At 34.0% G+C, this 17,894-nt stretch overlaps 1 protein-coding gene across 2 annotated transcripts in view; it reads right to left on the bottom strand.

Moving 5' to 3' along the window:
• Nucleotides 1-309: 309 nt before the first annotated feature.
• Nucleotides 310-17,894, bottom strand: part of LOC150081286 (fatty-acid amide hydrolase 2-like) — a 29,306-nt gene continuing 11,721 nt past the window's right edge. The window contains exons 4-7 of one of the 2 annotated variants that reach the window (XM_090379070.1): nucleotides 15,886-16,005; nucleotides 12,150-12,304; nucleotides 8,607-8,705; nucleotides 310-1,303 (exon numbers count right to left, since the gene is read on the bottom strand). In XM_090379070.1, coding sequence (XP_090235196.1) covers nucleotides 704-1,303; nucleotides 8,607-8,705; nucleotides 12,150-12,304; nucleotides 15,886-16,005 — 974 coding nt within the window. In that variant the 3' untranslated portion in view covers nucleotides 310-703. The remainder of the gene's footprint in view (nucleotides 1,304-8,606; nucleotides 8,706-12,149; nucleotides 12,305-15,885; nucleotides 16,006-17,894) is intronic. The other variant, XM_090379071.1, reaches the window with a different exon arrangement.

Below are 17,894 nucleotides of genomic sequence, written 5' to 3'. Positions count from 1 at the left end.
AGCACAATGCGTGATTGGCCAACCTGTTTCCAAATGCCTTGTTAAGGAAAACAGTAGGCAGAAAATATGTTTTCAATGATCAACAAAAAGGTTTGATACTCTGAATTTTAAAAATAAAAAAAATAAAATGTTTGCATTGATCATGACAATCTGGGACAAAATAATGATAGTGAATAGAAAGTTTTTAAATATTTCATTAATATTTAAAAACTAATTAATATGGTCCACAATGCCAGCTATGATTTTTTTTTTTTTAAATTATACTTAACTGTACTGTCCTTATTTCGATTACTAACAATCAAAATTGAATGCAATGTCATCAGGACAAATGTTAAAATCGAACAAAGGTTAAATTAAAAGTTACATACATTTGTATACAAAGATATAAAAATACTGCCTTATAACAGATAACAGCAAAATATATTAACAATAACAATAACAAATATTTCAAACTTTGCATTAGAGGCATTTATATATATACAGTCATGATTGCCATTTGTTTGAATTGCATTACAGAGACATCAAATGTTTATATATGGCATCCAAGAAAACTTTCACAAGTATCAACAGCAAAATCGCAGTTAAAAACAATAGAGATCAAGTTCAACATTACTCAAGCTGAATGCTCAAATAGAAATCACAAGTTGAACCAAAAGTAGATTTCTCTCAAAATGTATACCGCTTCTAAACAACTATTCTACTTTTATTTTGTCTTAACTGAACTAGGATCAACCCAACCTCCAAATGCTTTCTCTAACTCTTCAGCTACACTCAGGGTAAGATGATCATTATGAAGACCGCCAACTATTTGCAAACCAATGGGCAATCCCTTTTTGCTAAGTCCGAGAGGACACTGAGTAACAGGAAGGCCTAAAAGGTTAAACATTGTTGTATAGGCAACGTTAAATGGCTTTAAAACTGGTTGATTGTGGTAAGGTGCTGGCTCCGGATGGGAAGGATATAAAAATATGCCGTCATCTCCAAGCATCTCTTGGAATTCTTGATGTAAATCTGCTATTACCCTGAAATATGGAGCCACTTGCTTCATGTCTTTTGTCCCTGCAATTTTGTTTAATATCGAAAGGATTATTACAGGTAATATATGAGTGGACAAGCCAAGAAACCATTTTATAAGCTCTGCAACTGGCTCAATCTCTCCTTTTCGGCCTGCCAGCTCAACAGTAAGTGGAGTCACATCTGCCGATGCCATTGCAAAACACCACACCTGGAAAGAGTGACGAAGCCGCTTGAGGTAAACTTTCTTTGCTTTAATTCCATAAATGTTTTGAAAATAAAAGAGCACCTGAAATATGGTATTCATATTTTAGTTAAAACCCATAAGTGAAATAAATAAAAAGTTAAAAAAATAAAAATAAAAACTTCTGATAAAAATGAGAAAATCTTTAATATCATCAGAATATATACTGTACATGATAAAAAAAAGTTTTACATATAGAAATTTATAAAGAAATGTTTTTTAAACAGATGTGTGCATTCATTGTACTTAAAGAAATCAAGTGTGGCTGATGTCGGCATAATCCAAAGCAAGTGAATTTTTTTTTTTTATTATTATTATTTTTTAATCAAAGAGTACACTTACCTGATGTTTTTAGTTTGTTCAGATTACTTGTTTTGAACTTGTGCCAAGACAACTTAACGTCACAAATTTTACAAACATAACACCAGTGTGTTATGTTTGTAAAATTTTCATGTATTTTATAATCAGTTCCTGTCATTGGGAAGGATACGAACCCAAGCTAGTTCCATATTGTGTGAAAGCACTGTAATCATAACCATTGTGTGAACCAAGAGGACATGTTTTCAGCAGCATGCTGATATATATTAAAAATTTTTGTACAGTAAATATCTTAACCTAACCTAAAGTTTTTTGGGAGAGTATCGTCAAAGAAAGCCTATCGTCATTTTTTGTAATAAAGATAGGTAAACCAGAATCAGTAGTAGTACTGCTTCTAATAATAATTCTTTAACAGTGGAATCTTCCAAAATTAAGGGTTATGGCCTCTAGTTCTGGAAAATTCAAATTACAGTGGAAGAGGTTTAGATTAGATTGTAGGAAGTTTTCTTTTGGCCAGCATATTATTGATTATTAGAACAAGCTGCCTCTGCTGGTAGTTGAGACTGACAGTTTGACAAGATTCAGAGGTTTGGTTTTTCTTATTTACTTTTTTTCTGACCAGTGCACCTGTGGCTTCCTTGCACTATATGCAGGGCTGCACAAATGTACTTGGTTAGCCCCAGATGCAAAAAAAGGTTAAGGGGCTTGTTTATTTATGTTGAGACTTTGATGGCTCCCTCAACTGGGGCTCCTTAGTTCAGAGGGGCCCTGGTGCAGCCCATCCAATGCACCCCCCCCACAAATTACGTGGCCTTGCATATATGGCTAACACCACTAATACTAAACAAGCAGATCTTTCCCTCTTAATGATGTTTGGCCTTTTCATTTTTAAATGAATACACATACACATGTGTATTTTTTTGCTATGTCCATCTTTATGTGATAAGTGAACTCCTAGTGGACAGATTTTGATGATATCTTACATTTAGTTCTTTTAGAAGTATTTGTTGAAACCATCCCAAATTTCAATAAAATGGAAATATTATTTATTTTTCTGCCTCCCTCTAGTTTGTATTGAAAAAAAAAAAAAAAAAAAAAAAAAGATTAAATGTAGTTTTAGTGCAGTACTCTTAGCTTTAGACATTTTGATATGCTTCTCATGTATTGTTATATGTGACTTGTGAATGTTATATTTCTTGGAGAGAGAGAGAGGGGGGGGAGGGCTTAAAAAAATATATGGGAGAAGGGTAATAAATATTATATAATTGTAATTAAACTGAACTGCTAAAAAAGAAAAATTTCAATTAATTTAAGAAAAAAATTGAATGTATCTGAAATGTAATGCACTGCATACATTACTTAACTTGTTCTTTCCTCTGCTCAAGCATCTACTACACAGTGTGCAAGTTTAGAATAAGTGTTAGTGTTAGCATAAAAGAAACTTAGCAATATGCAACTGCATGCTTGCATTAGATGGATCTGGATAAATACCAAAATTTTTACATTTTCACCACCTGAGAGAAAACAGATATCCATTCTGGATTACACTGATTTAGCTACATTTTGGTTTTTATCTATGTCATTTACAGAGCCTTTCCAAAAGAGGCTCCAATTTTACACTAGTCTGCAGAAATACAAAGCACTAGTGGCGCCTTCGTAGCCAGGTGGGCAGGAGCAGCAGTGCGTAGCACACGCTTCTTGATTAGACCGGGGTTCGAGCCGTGACTACCAAATATGGAGGATGCGGAAAGGTCAGGGAATGACCACCGCATATTCCCGGAGCAATATGGCGTTAGTTGCTAATGCTCCTAAATAACAAACAAACAAACAAACAACAAAGCACTAGTACCTATCAGAAAAATACATTAAAAATGGAATTGACAAAATGATTACTATACATTTAAATACCCATCTGCTTGTAGTTTAATTACATATAATATCAATGTTCTCATTAATGCAGTTATGGAAAACAATTTGCATAAATTCTGAACATAGCACTGTATTGTGAGTGAAGGTTATAGATGGTTCTCTGAGAAATCATCTCAAACTTTAGAGTGGTTGCGATCATGATGTTTCATGACCTATCGTTAGATATTAATTATATTTCAATTATAATGACCAGTAATAGTGCAGTTGTGGGTGGAAAATAAATTTGGTATGAAAAACATGTTGAACCCCAGGGGCTCACATCTGGTGAATATGGGCTTGGCACACCCCAGGGTCCTGAGCTGGAGATCATTATTCTTCTCTTCCTTGGTGATCCCCTTCTACTTCTCTCTCTCAGGGTAACTCAGAAATTTTTTTTTAGCTGGTGCAGCAAAAGCCTCAGGCTTTCTTGCACTATATGGCTAATGATAATAATAATAAAGTCAAACTTTGTTAATTTTGTAAAGGCCAAGTTGAAGCAGCTTGTTATTTCAGCGTATTGATTATTTTAGTACAAATTACTGCCTAAAAAGGCACAAATGATTTTTGGCAATTGGGCAGGCTAGGGTTGGCATAATAATACATGACTCATTAATAAATACCACCTTCTGCATCTAGTCAAACAACAATGAACAGCCAATAGCTATAAACTGGCTTGAGGATGGTCACAGACAATTGGCAAAACTGTCATACCATCAGCAGTTTATTGTTGACCACCTTCAGCAGATGTGAAAGGCCATATTCAGAAAATTTAACTTTTTAAATTTTGGACAAATAAAATGATACCTGGCATGGTGCATTAAATATAGAGATTAGGATATCAAATAGTGGTCACAAGCAATTTGGTGAATGAGTCGCATTTTAAACAATCAACAGAAAAACAGAACATTTATATGGTTCAATCCATACAAGGAAAAATTGTTCATTCAATTTCAAAATAAGTCTCCAAGGGGGGGGTGGGCCAAATCAGTATAATTTACAGAGGATCCCACGTCCAACTGTGTCCTGAAAAGGCTGCCTAAATGCAAATGGCCTCAAAACAAGGAGAAAAGCCTGGAGATGGGCTGCTTCAACGAGACAGCATCATAACAGAAATATATTAAAAAAAAAAGTTATAAAGATTTAGAGATCATAAAATGATGTACCAGTTGAGTGAGTGCCTGCTGAAACACTGGACAACTCTGATAGAAAATATTTGGTTGACTATCGACTGAAGTGCAATGATCCAGCAAGTCACTTCATATTTCTGGATACTAATGCACTTTCAATCCCTGAACTCTGTAGTCTTGGATGAATATACGGCACCAGCTGTAATTTCATGAAAGTGATACTGAGCATGATGGCAAAGACAACAGAGCAATGTTATTTTACTAAACTGCCTCTTGTTCAAGTTGAACATGAATTTTGAATGAAATTTGGATGCAAGAAAACTTCGAACAGGTTTGAAATAAAAGAAACCAGTTAAATTTGAGATGAATGAGTCCATGACTGACACTGAGAAAGGTATTTTCAGTTAACCCTCTGATTGGAGCATCTGAGGATAAAGTATGCCAGGGCTTTTTTTTTTTTCTAATTTAAACAAAATCTAAGAGTGACATCAATTTATGAATTCCTCGATTATTGTGTTTCCATTTGACAAACCGTTGTTGTGTTTCCATTTGACAAAGAAATGAACCGTTGACACTTTTGCAGCTGGCTTCTGACAACAGTTTTGACCTGGGATTGAAAACCACATGATTGAGGCAGTCTAGACTGGAAAGGGCAGAAACATTTTTGGGCTTTCTTCTCACTATAACTGAATTAATCAACTTCCAGTGACAGTTGCTTGACAAAAGTACCTGGTTTTTGTACTGTCCTCCATGGAAAATGTTCTAAAAGTAGGTTGATTCCCACTTGAAGTAACTAAAATCTGAAGCGATATAAAACAAATAAAAACCAAGCATCCAGTTACAGACGTTCACTAGCTTCTGTTTAATCGCAGCATCTCCCAATAACAATGCTTGCTTCAAATTTTGTTTAAGAAACTCAGTGTTGTTTTATTGCCGAAGTACGTGCTTTTTCAAATTTTGTTTCTTTCAAGTTTCACTTGCCAACACTAAGTTAAAAAAAACACGCCTGAAGTATATGTCTAAAGCATAGCAAAAGGGTTTTATTTAAAAAAAATAATTAAAAACATACATTTTTAATATAAAAACAAATTATTCACAATTTTGTTCATAACAGATTGAAAATGGGTAGCATCAGAAAGTGAAAAATTTTAAATTATTTCTTGCCAATTTTAAAATGGCATACGTTATCCAAAGGTGAATCTGTAAAGAAATCTGCATGCTCAGAGGGTTGAGACTCAATGGCAGAAATTCAAGAAAGATTCAAACGCAACATTTTCTTGCTGTTTGTTTAAAAAAAAAAAAAAGAGTGCCTTCTTTGGTCCATTTCTGCATTTTTTGGAAAATAATTTTGCTATTATTGCAAGCACATATTTAAAAATGAACCTCATTTTCATCTTAATGGCCACATTAAAAAAACAGAATGTGTGTAATAACTCTCTACAGAAAACCTGTCATGAGTGAAACAGGCAATTAAATTTTGACCAAATATTTTTTCAACAGAATGGGGCTTGACCACATATGGCAAATACCATGCTGTGTATTCTCAGTGAGCATTTTCATGATTGGTTCTAATTGATTTCCTCCACATTTCAGGAATGGATGGTTTAGGCCATCATACCACAACCAGTTAGCCATTGCAGAGATTGCATTTCAAACAATGCTCTATCATTTGGTTACTGGTTTATCACCATGTTTCACTCATGGTGATAAACCATGACCAAAAGCACTGTTTTTTTTTAAACCAATCTAAACCTGTTGCTGCTGACAACTGATAACAAATTCTCTTTCATTAACCCGACAGTTCTTTGTTGGCATATTTTGTGAAATGCCTATATAAAGGCATGGCAAATTATTTGGAAAGTGATGGTAGGAAGATCACAGCTGCTGACTTCCGAAAAAAGTGAAGATCAGGTAATCGTAGGCAAGGGGAAAACATTTTTTTTTTTTTGTCAAATAGGCAAAAAAAGCAGGAGTCCTTCCCAAAAACATGACTTTTTGAGAAAAAGCAGGCTTTTTTAAACTCCAACACTACACTAGAAATTAAATTTCGCTGACAATATATACATTTCATATTAAAATACAGCCACAAAGCTGTTTACCATTATTTTGGTTTCAAATATTAGCTTACCCAGGATTTTTTTGTATGTGAATTTCTTTTTGGATTGTCTGCCATACATCAACTTATCGTGATTGTTTCAAGAAAGATACTGTTGCAGACTTTTCACTTCACTTCTAAATAAATGTTAAGCCAAAGTATTGTTTATAACAATGATACTACTTTTCAGATTTGGCTGTCAAAAGTATTTCCAAAACAAGAAGATCTGAATTCAGTTTTTTTTTTTTTTTCCGTTTTTCATGCACATTCTCTGATATTCGTAGAAATGAGGAATTATTAAAATGCCAAGATGACTTGAGATTATTTATTTTATGCTTCCTTTCCCTGATCAAAGACCAATTTACATCAGTTCTTTCTTCTTTCATAATAGTGTTCAGGCCCTCACCCTGAAATGGTCAATCTCATACTACAAAACACCAATTTCTTTATGATCAATGATATTGAGAATTACTGCTGGAAACTTTTTTTTTTTTTTTTTTTTTTTTTCAATTTGGTTCAAAAAACTTATTCTCCAAATAACATTAACCTAAGTTACAGTTAAATAATATTTAATGCTTCAGAAGACTTTGTTGGAAATTGCTATGGGTGGGTCCATGGTAGGATATGTTCATGGATTTATGCTGTTTTCACCATATTGTGTCCTCCCATCAGCATGAAACAGCTGATGAGAGGACCATAATCAGGAACTGAGATTTGTCAGAACAAGCAATGTTCTTCCAATCTCCTAGTGTGTTGGTATTCCTGAGCCCACTGGGGGTGCTGCACCTTCTTGGGTTTTTTTTTTTTTTTTGCTAACAGGAGTGGAACCCAGTTCAGTTGCTAATTCTGCATTCTGAATGTCTCTTTGGTTACCACTGTTGTACTGTACTGGGTTGTTATTTGACTGACTGACTAGCTTTTCTGTCACCCTGCACAAGTCTTGTTAGCTTCTATTGGCTTCTCATTTCAACAAGCTGTTTACAGCCACAAGATTGCAATTGGCTGGATGTTATTTGGTTGTTAGACCAGTCTGGACACATCCAAGATATGGTTGAAAACCCTAGCAGGATTGCAGTTTCCAAGATACTCATACAAGCACATCTGATGTAAACTATCATACCATCTTTTTTGTCCATACTTGCACTGCACACATAACTGCCCACCTGCTTTATATCACACGGTATAAAGGTACCATGCTCTTTCAGTAACAACAGTGTTGTGATGATGCTGTTAATGAAAGCATACTCACTAGATTCACTAAATATTACATAAAATAATTAATATTTAATGTTTAATTGTTAACCCTGATATATTATTCAATTAATTTATTTAATATTCTGTTTAAAACTGCTAACACAGTGGTTTTCATCTGGGGGTGCCGCAACAACATTCCGGGGGTGCCATGTAATTTGGGTTTAAGTTACTTAAACTTATTATTTGTTTAAATTTATATGTTTATTTCATTATAAAAAGGTGTACAGTATCTTTTTAATTTTGTGGTGATCTATAATTGATGTTTACTTAGTACCTCTATTTTATTAAAGAATAAAATTATTATATACTGTATATATAATTTGTATTATGAAATGTAATTTTTATAATTATATTATAGTAATAACTATCATATAACATATATATTTTTAATATTAAATATATATGAGAGAGAGAGAGAGAGAGAGAGAGAGAGAGAGAGAGAGAGAGAGAGAGAGAGAGAGAGAGAGAGAGAGAGAGAGAGAGAATCGGATCTAACAGGCAAAAAATTGAGTAGGGATGCTGCAAAATAAAATAAATTACTTAGGTGTGCCGTTTTTAAAAAAAGGTTGAAAACCACTGTGCTAACACAACTGCAATTAGTAAAATCGAGTATATGCAATGTATATAAATTTTTTTTTTTACTAACTTTTTTCTGAGCCTCTTTAATTTCAGGATCGACACGAGTATGAAAAGGATTTCCGCCATCATCCAACATGTAATATATCTTCAAACGTTGCATATTTACCTATGAGAAAATTCATTATCTCTAGAGTAAAAAAAAAAATCTATATTTCAATATTTAAGTATATATTAAAATTTTTTATGAAAATAACTGTTAATAAAAACATAAGATTATGACAGTCTCACTACTTCTTTTTTGATTAGTTCCTCCACATGAAGAATGCTTTACTATCTCTGAAATGATAACAATGCAAAGCATTGAGACAAACACGAAAAGTGAGAAAGGCAGAGCAATCCAGCATATATTATAATAAAAATAATGAAATGGTTTTTCTCCACCACTACAAGCCCAGTAAGTTGCATTGGAAGTGCAAACTTATTAATATCATGGTTTGACAATACATTTTGTGTAATAAAATTTTCTGGAGCAAGGGCCGATCATTTCAGAAAAAAAAAACTACTTTATCTGCATACACACTCTAGGCACCTTCCCTTTCATAATTATATTAAATTTAATTTTAACCATTCTAGTTAATTGAAAACTTTATTTTATTATAAATAATCAAAGGAAGATTACCTTTTTACCTAAAGAAAACACAGTCATAAAACATGCACTATATAATGAATATACTATTCTAAGACAGTAAGATAAAATTATGAACTCTGACAGTTATGTTGTAACAATTACTATTATTCTGTATGATATCTTAAATTTGGAATAAATAATAGACAAGTACACAAGTGCATAAATGACAGAAAACATAAAGATGCCACTACTGTCCAAAAACAAAACCAAAATTACATAGCAGTTGTATTCTGTACTAAAGATAAAGAAACAGAACCATCTTGCTGTGGCTTTGAAACATATTGATAAATTCAACAATTCTATATTTAGAAAACATAATAATACAAACTTGAATGGAAAAAAAAAAGAAAGTAAACTTTCAATAAAACCTCAAAACACAAGTTTTCCAGAAATCTGTCTTAATTCAATTAAAACAGAAGTGTCAAACTCATAAGTGCTGAACTGCCTAGCCAAGGGATTCTACAAGTGAGACCGTAACATTAGTAGTGGCAAATGATCCAAGAAAGCAAGCTTATACAGCATCAGCAAAAAAAGACACTTGCCATTTAATCTATTCATCCCCTCCAATAATTTGTCTAGTTCTTCCTTGAATTTATTTAAGCTATCAACTTATACAATAATAACAACAGATAAAAGTTTGTTCCAGCAATCAACTACCTGCTGGCCAAAGGCAAACTTCCACACATCTGTTCTGCAACAATCTTTTCTCAATTTGAATTTGTGCCCTCTCGTGTGTGAGGTGTGAGCAAGAGGAAGAATCCCATCAAAATTGAGCTTACTCAATCAGATGGCGCCTCCGTAGCCAGGAGCAGTAGTGTGTAGCACATGCTTCTTGATTAGACTGGGGTTCGAGCCCGTTGACCACCAAATGTGGAGGATGCGGAAAGGTCAGAGAACGACCACCGCATATCCCCGGAGCAATATGGCCTTAGTTGCTAATGCTCCTAAAAACCAATAACAACAACAACTCAATCAGATCACCTCGCAGGTGCCTTGTCTCCAGATGCTAAATCTGCAGAACTGAATCCTTTCTTGGTTTGTTTGTTTGTTATTTGGTTTTTAGGAACATTAGCAACTAAGGCCATATTGCTCCGGGGATATGCGGTAGTCATTCCCTGACCTTTCCGCATCCTCTGTATTTGGTGGTGACAGGCTCAAACCCCGGTCTAATCAAGGAGCGTGTGCTACACACTGCTGCTCCTGCCCACCTGGCTACAGAGGCGCCCCTTTCTTGGTAAGAGCATCCCTTTGTTTGCCTCACCAATCTCATTGCCCTTCTCTGTACTCATTCCAGCAGCTCTAAATCCTTCCTAAAATGAGTCCTCCAGACCTGTACGCAGTACTCAATATGTGGCCTGACTATTGCCTTATACAATGGAACAATCACCTCCTTATTCCAACTAGCAAAATTCCTGTATATCACTGACAAAACCCTTTGAGCTATCCTGGCAGCTCCTGTCTGCATTGCTCAGAGAACATATCTGACTGCACAATCACCCCGAGGCCTTTATGACATTAGTAGGGCTTAAATGACAGAAAACAGCAATAAAAATCGGTGATAAGATATTATCAAAATATTGCTAAAAATTAATCAAATTACAAGTTCTACTAATCTACAATTAAGGATGATTTTAATAATTAAATAAACTCTGATCTATAAAGAAATAAATTTTTCTATTTGAAGTTTTCTTTTTTTTTTCTTCTTATCTGTATCAGTCAATCTTTGGACAGAAAATATGATATGGACATATTTAAATTGCATAGTGCTAGGTGAGCCAATTAAACTCACCACGAGTGCTTGGAACTAGCTACAGATAGCCTATATAAGGGACACCACTAATAACTGTTCTACGTGGACTAATGTTATTAGCGGTGTCCCTCAGGGTTCGGTGTTGGGCCCATTGTTGTTTATTATATTTATCAAGGATATTGATGAAGGTATATCAAACTTGATGTCAAAGTTTGCAAATAATACAAAGGTTAGCAGGGTTGTTAATAACAGTAAAGACAGTATGCTGCTGCAATAGGATCTGGAAAACATGGGGAGATGGGCTGAGAAGTGGCAACTGAAGTTTAACACTGACAAATGCAAAGTACTGCATATGGGTAGCAGTAACCCCAGAGAAATGTACTAACGGGGTGGTGTTACACTCAGGGTAGTGAAGAATGAAAGAGAACTTAGGGTAATTGTGCAGTCAGATATGAAGTTTTCTGAGCAGAGCAGACAGAGCAGCTCATGGGGTTTTGTCAATGATATACAGGAATTTTGCAAGCAGGGATAAGGAGGTAATAATCCCCTTGTATAAGGCAATGGTCAGGCCACACCTTGAATACTGCATACAGGTCTGGAAGCCTCATTTTAGGAAGGATGTAGAGTTGCTTGAACAAGTACAGAGAATGGCAACAAGACTGCTGAGAGGAACAAAGGGAGTGCACTTATGAAGAAAGGCTTATCTGCAAATTGCAGCTTCTGGAGACCAGGCACCTACAAAGCAATCTGATTGATTGAGGTATATAAGGCTTTGAATGGATTGAGCAGGCTTAATGCTGAGGGGATTCTTCCTCTTGCTCATATTACAAACCTGAGGGGGCATAGATTCAAACTGAAGAAAGACAGTTGTAGAATAAATGTGTGGAAGTTTGCCTTTAGCCAGTGGGTAGTCGATTGTTGGAACAAACTTCCATCTGTTGCTGTGGAAGCGATAGCTTAAATAAATTCAAGGTAGAACTAGACAAACATTTGGATTGATTGGATCAGTGAAATGGGAACTTTTTTTTTTTTTTTTTTTGGCTGATGCTCTATAAGCTTGCTTTCTTGCATCGTGTGCCTCTACTAATGCTAATTCTATGCACTCATCATTCAAAAATTTCCACTTTTGTCAAAAAAAAAAAAAAAAAAAAGTATTTTAAGCACATACTTACTGGTACATCTAGCTTTAATTTTGACAGCCCACTTCCAGCTAAAACCTTCATTGCTGGTCTCAGATCAGAAGCATAACGGCACATTGGTCCAGTGCTCAAGTAAGTTTGAAGATCTCCTTCCACTAATGGATGCTGACCTCTGTTTGGAACAATTCCTGAAAATCAAGAAGTCTTCATTATTATTTATATTTGTTATCTTTATACTATTGTTAGATGACTTAATTTTACTTTACAAAAAAAAAAAAACTCATTATTTGACAACAATATTAAAATAAAGTACTGATTACCAACAGATATAAAATTTAAAACAATTTTGAAATTAGAAAAACATAATCAGACATTGCTGCTACAATCCAATTTATTCTTTATCTATCCAGATCATCATGGTTAAAAGCACGATTGCAATTGGAAAGTGCATTTTATAGCTAGTTATAAATCCACCTCTGGCTGAAATTAAATGTGTTGTCTAAAATGCTTGTTACTATGCAGTTGTGAACTTGAGTGCATTTAACCATTCAACCACTGTTTGACATCTCATAGATGTCACTTTTAAGTTTTTTTTTTTAAATTTTGGGATAAAATCATATCCTTCAATATACCTTTCCTCTAAATGGTGGGTATATAAAACAATATTTTCTGTTTTCATTTTGATTTACTATTATTACAAGGGGCTAGCTGTTTGTCTGTAGTTACAATACAGCGGAATATGCTTTTTTATGAATTGCTTGCAGTAGAAGAAAAGGCCAATAAACCAGAAAGTGCAAATTGTTTTATGGTCATAACCTCCAGAAATGTGCTTTAAAAAAATGTCACAAAGGCATTCAAAATTGGTTCTTATAACATATAATAACGATGAACGTGTAGTGCATTTTACTGATTTGAATTGGTAACTAATACAATTTGCACTATAAAAACGACCTTTTAGAGAGTTATATAGCGAAAATTTCAACTTCGAGGTCGTGGAACAAATTGCCATGTGTTATGGATTCACATTACGATATTTTCACGATAGGATGGTGTCTCTGGAATGGATTAATATCGTAAAGCTGGATACACTGTATTGTATAGCTACACGCATGGTTTGAAATGAGGTGTTTATGAATATTTACCATTCATTTTTTGCAATTAATGTTCATATTTTCGATTTTGTTGATACTTGATTTTTTGAAAAAAAAAAAAAAAACTCGTAAACCTGGGAATTTGTAAAGCGAGAACTGACTATATCACAATGCATATATATTTTGCAAGGATAATAAATTTTACTCCACTTTACAATGTGAAATGCACAGTAAATGTATATTTACTATCCTTTTACACGTACTGTTCATTACCTTGTACAATAACATGTACTGTACAAGGTAATGAACTGTATCATGTACAAAAATAAGTTGTGGAAGAGAAGCAATATTTCATTCAGCTTTTTATACCATAATGCAACCACATGAAATCTAGAAAATTCCAAGATCTGGCAAGGATCTGGTCCCAAGATTGTCAGATTTGTAATGTTTGACTTATACTGTGTTATGTTAAATCATTTAAAATTAATTTTAAAAAAGTTGCCAATGAAATGGAAAAAACAGCATTTGAATGAATGGCAATTGTTAATTTTGTAAATAATTTACTAATTAAATTATTTTCCTAGCACACAGAGCAGTGTAATTTTCATAAACAAACAATAATATGCAAACAGACCAAGCAAGTCATGCACTGCTTGATTAGTCTAAGCTTATATATAAAATTTATTTCAGTGTGTTAAAAGTAAAATGCTGACCATAGGTATTTATGTTTATATGTAACTTTGATAATGTTAAAATTGAATGCTTTGATAAGGAATACAAATAACCTTGGATAAGTAATAAGGCTGCCCCCCCCCCTCAAAAAACCAATCAAGATCAGAATGAGTCTAAGTCTCTCATTCTGATCAAATTAGGTTCAGAATCAGATTCAGTCAAATTAAGCAGAGGCATAGTCTGTTTGATAGTCACCATAGAATCAAGTAATCTGGAAACTTATTACTGCATGATTTGTATAATGTGTTTTAACTTATAGTTACAGTATTTGGCACTTTTACATAACTTTAACTGGTTTATCATACTGCAGATCTGTTGAAAAGCTCCCGAAGAAATCTAGAATAGCTGAAGTCATTCCAAACTAAGTAAAGTCCACCTTTTCAGATAGCTAATTATATGGAATAGAGGAGAAAATAAGTCTGAAGAAGAAAACATCTTCATTGCTGAATTATCTTCTGTTTAGAGCGATAAAAATGCAATCTACATGAATTATAATTACAGTAATACCCCGAAGTTACGCGATAGGTGGGTCCAACGAAAATCGTGTAAGTCGAATTCGCGTAAGTCGGGGTACAATTTTGCATATAAATACATATAAATTTTGCTTAATTGGGACCAAGAACTAACAAAAACACTAGTTTAGAAGAAAAATATTAATAAAATTGCAGTTCTTTATACATATTAATAAAAAATGTGTATTAAAAAAACAAATGACTTACGTTAAAAAGTTATTTCGATGTTGATGGCTTCATAAAATCTAACAAATTCGTCTGACGACACAGCGCGTTCTTTTTTTTCACGCAGAATTTCTTCGTAGCAAGCTAATAATTTTTTTATTCCTTGCTTTGTAGCTATAACGCGTTCTTCGTTGGAGTCTATGTTTTCTAAAATTTTTAAGCCCTTTACAATTGAGATCTTTTCCATTTTCAACCTGTCAAGTTTGCAATTGTCATGTGCTTTTCGCCGTTGCTTCATTTAGGCCTGTAGCACGTGCAATATCACATGGTCTTTCATTTCGCTCAAAGCGTTTCACAATTTCATATTTTTTCTCTATCGACAGAGGCGGACTGGCCATAAGCCTTACCAGGGAAACCCCGGTGGGCCAGTGTGATTTTGGCCATAAACCATAGTATGAGGCCACTATAAATTTTCCCGGGTAAGAATTTTTGACCCAGTCCGCCTCTGTTTATCGATAATTGCTTTTCTTTTTCTCTCTGAATCTGCAGTGTCTTCATCAGGACGCTTCCTTTTCACACCTTTTAATTAAGTATTTTACTCATTTTTAGGGAATAAAGCACAATTACAAAACGAGGAGGCACGCTTGATACGCTTAACAAAGCTGCGCGCATGTAGCAACTGAATAAACAACACCATAAAGGCAGAGATACGCTATTAACACCTCGCATTTCTAGGGGTTACTACCATAAAACAAGAAAAATCCAGTTGCGTTTCTGCTAGTGAAATCTGTTATAAACTGGTAGTAAACTCGATCTAATTGCATTTGCGATTATACCGATTGCTGGAATTGTGTTGGTTTTTACGTTATTATGGTGAAATGTGTTTCCCCTTCACTGATATAAAAAACATAAAAGCAGCAAAGTTGAATTTTGTTCATCTTTCGCTCTCATTCTCCGCCGTCGCACCGTATATCGATAACATATGAAAAACGACCTTGAAGATAGTGGGCGGCAGCGTTGCCAAACGAAAAAATCAAGAACCGCGTAACTCCGAGTTCGTGTAAGTCGGGGTATTACTGTACTCATATTTGGTTAATTTATCAAAAGCAAGTGAAATAATATGCATATAAGAGAAGATAAAAAAAAATCCACATAATGGGGTTATGTGCAAAAGATATTGGTTGCAATTGTGACTAACATCGTTGGCTACTGCTCCTCTTGAATAACTGCTTTCACCTTTGTGACTAAGTTGCTGTAAACAAGACTTACCTCTTGATGGTTTGTGTCCAAATATGCCATTAAAGAAAGCTGGAATACGAATGCTACCCCCTATGTCATTTCCTAAACCCAGAATGGATCCTGCTGATGCTATCAAAGCACCCTCGCCACCTAAAAAGAAATATAAGAAATATACATGTTCATAAATGTTAAGCATCCATCAGAAAATACTATAACACAGGGGTTGGCAACCTTTTATGAGTGAAGAGCAATTTTTGATCTAATTTAAAAAAAAAAAAAAAGAAAAGAAAAGAATCCCAAGAGCTACACCTCAGCTCAAGCTGGGTTTTTTTTTTAAAGAAATGGAATACAGTGGGAAGGTGTTTTATTAAAAAATATATATTTTTTGAAATATTTTTTATTACTGAAAAAAAATGTAATAAACATCCAATTAGAGACAAATTAATGTGAATTTTGCTGCTGAACTTCTTGAGCTAGTCTCTCAACATCAGGCAAGTATGCCGTAATTTTCATCTTTAAACATGCTGAGAAACTCTCATTTTTCAGACAGTTTCTTGATTTATTTTTAATATAGTTCATGTTCGAAAATATTTGCCAGCAGAAATACGTTGAACCAAAAACTGAGAGAAGTCCAAATGCAAATATTTTCAAATTTATATACGTATCCGGTAAGCTACTCCACACATCGAACACAATTTTGTCTTGCATTTTCAACTCGTCTATTGCCGTCCATTTGTGTAGAATTGCAAGGGCAGCCTTTTGCCTCTCCAAATCCTCAATTTTAGTTTTAAGGCATTTTAGTCTTGCACTCCACATCTTTGATTTTTATGTCCTCTTAACTCCATTCAAATTGAGCTTCATGTGGGCTAAAAGATAAAGAACCGCAGGTTGCCGACCCCTGCTATAACATATGAGAAACTGTGGGAAGATATTTATTCTCCTGCTGTTCATTAAATACATGATATTTGAAGTAAACTTTTTTTTTTTGCAGACACACGTTAATTCTGCAGCTCAATCAAAAGATTTTAAGATGAGCCACAGAATGAAATAACCATGATAAAAAACTAACTAAATGGCAGCATTTAAGTGCAGTAAGAAAATATTTATTAAATTTATATTAATTATGTACATCAATACAAAAAAAAAAGAACTTTTACTATTGAAACTTCTAGAAATTATCTGCAAGTGCTTTCGGTTGTGCTGTGTGTATATGAAAAGGGTGCACGCTTATATCTGAAGAGCCTTGAAGCTACAGTTCCATATTTTGCTTCTAGGATGCCTAATATGACTAATGATAATTTTTAGAGTAGGGTTCTTTTGGGGGAGGTCAGGGAAAACCTTGCTGTATGCCCAGTCCAGCTCGTGGGCAATGGGGGGGGGAGGAGTACCTCTGCTCTAAACTGAAATTTTCTTTCCTTTTTATTTACCTGTCTCCATCCACTTCCCCTTTATTCTTTGTAATACCTTTCTTCATATGTGTGTGTACGAAAATAGATACACATGACATGACTAAAGTCCAATATTAAAAGTTTTCTCTTTTCTCCTAATCTTCAATATATATGTGTATATTCTTATTTTTTTTTTTTTTTGTACAAGAAGACTTGACTTCAACAAATTATACATTACCTGATACTTCCTAAAGCAACAAAAACAGGTATTTCCTTTTCTGAAAATCCTCTACAGAAAACTACCTGGTGTTAATACTAAAATAAGGTATTTGCATTTATCCTCATATTTTCCTTTCTTTACTTTTAAGAAGATAATTAAGGAAAAAATAATTTGCTACATAATCATCTTAAATGGAAATTCTTTCAGGAAGTAACACTACTCATAATACCAGAACGGTTACATGTATAGAATATTATATGCTCTTCTTATTTTCTAAATAATGAGAAGTGATTGATAAGTTCATGGCCTAATGATTAAAGAGAGTAGTAATAACAGAAATTTATGTTTATTTTCTATATCTCTAATATTAAAGTTGTATAGCAATCTTTCAGCATTGTTATCATTTGTTTCTAAAATTCTGCATCTTGGTT

This window comes from Mastigoproctus giganteus, chromosome 8, assembly GCF_048544385.1.
Source record: "Mastigoproctus giganteus isolate SK-2022 chromosome 8, ASM4854438v1, whole genome shotgun sequence".
Taxonomy (NCBI): Eukaryota; Metazoa; Arthropoda; class Arachnida; order Uropygi; family Thelyphonidae; genus Mastigoproctus; species Mastigoproctus giganteus.
Note: the sequence above shows the minus strand (reverse complement) of the source record. Positions and strands in the feature narration are given on the sequence as shown.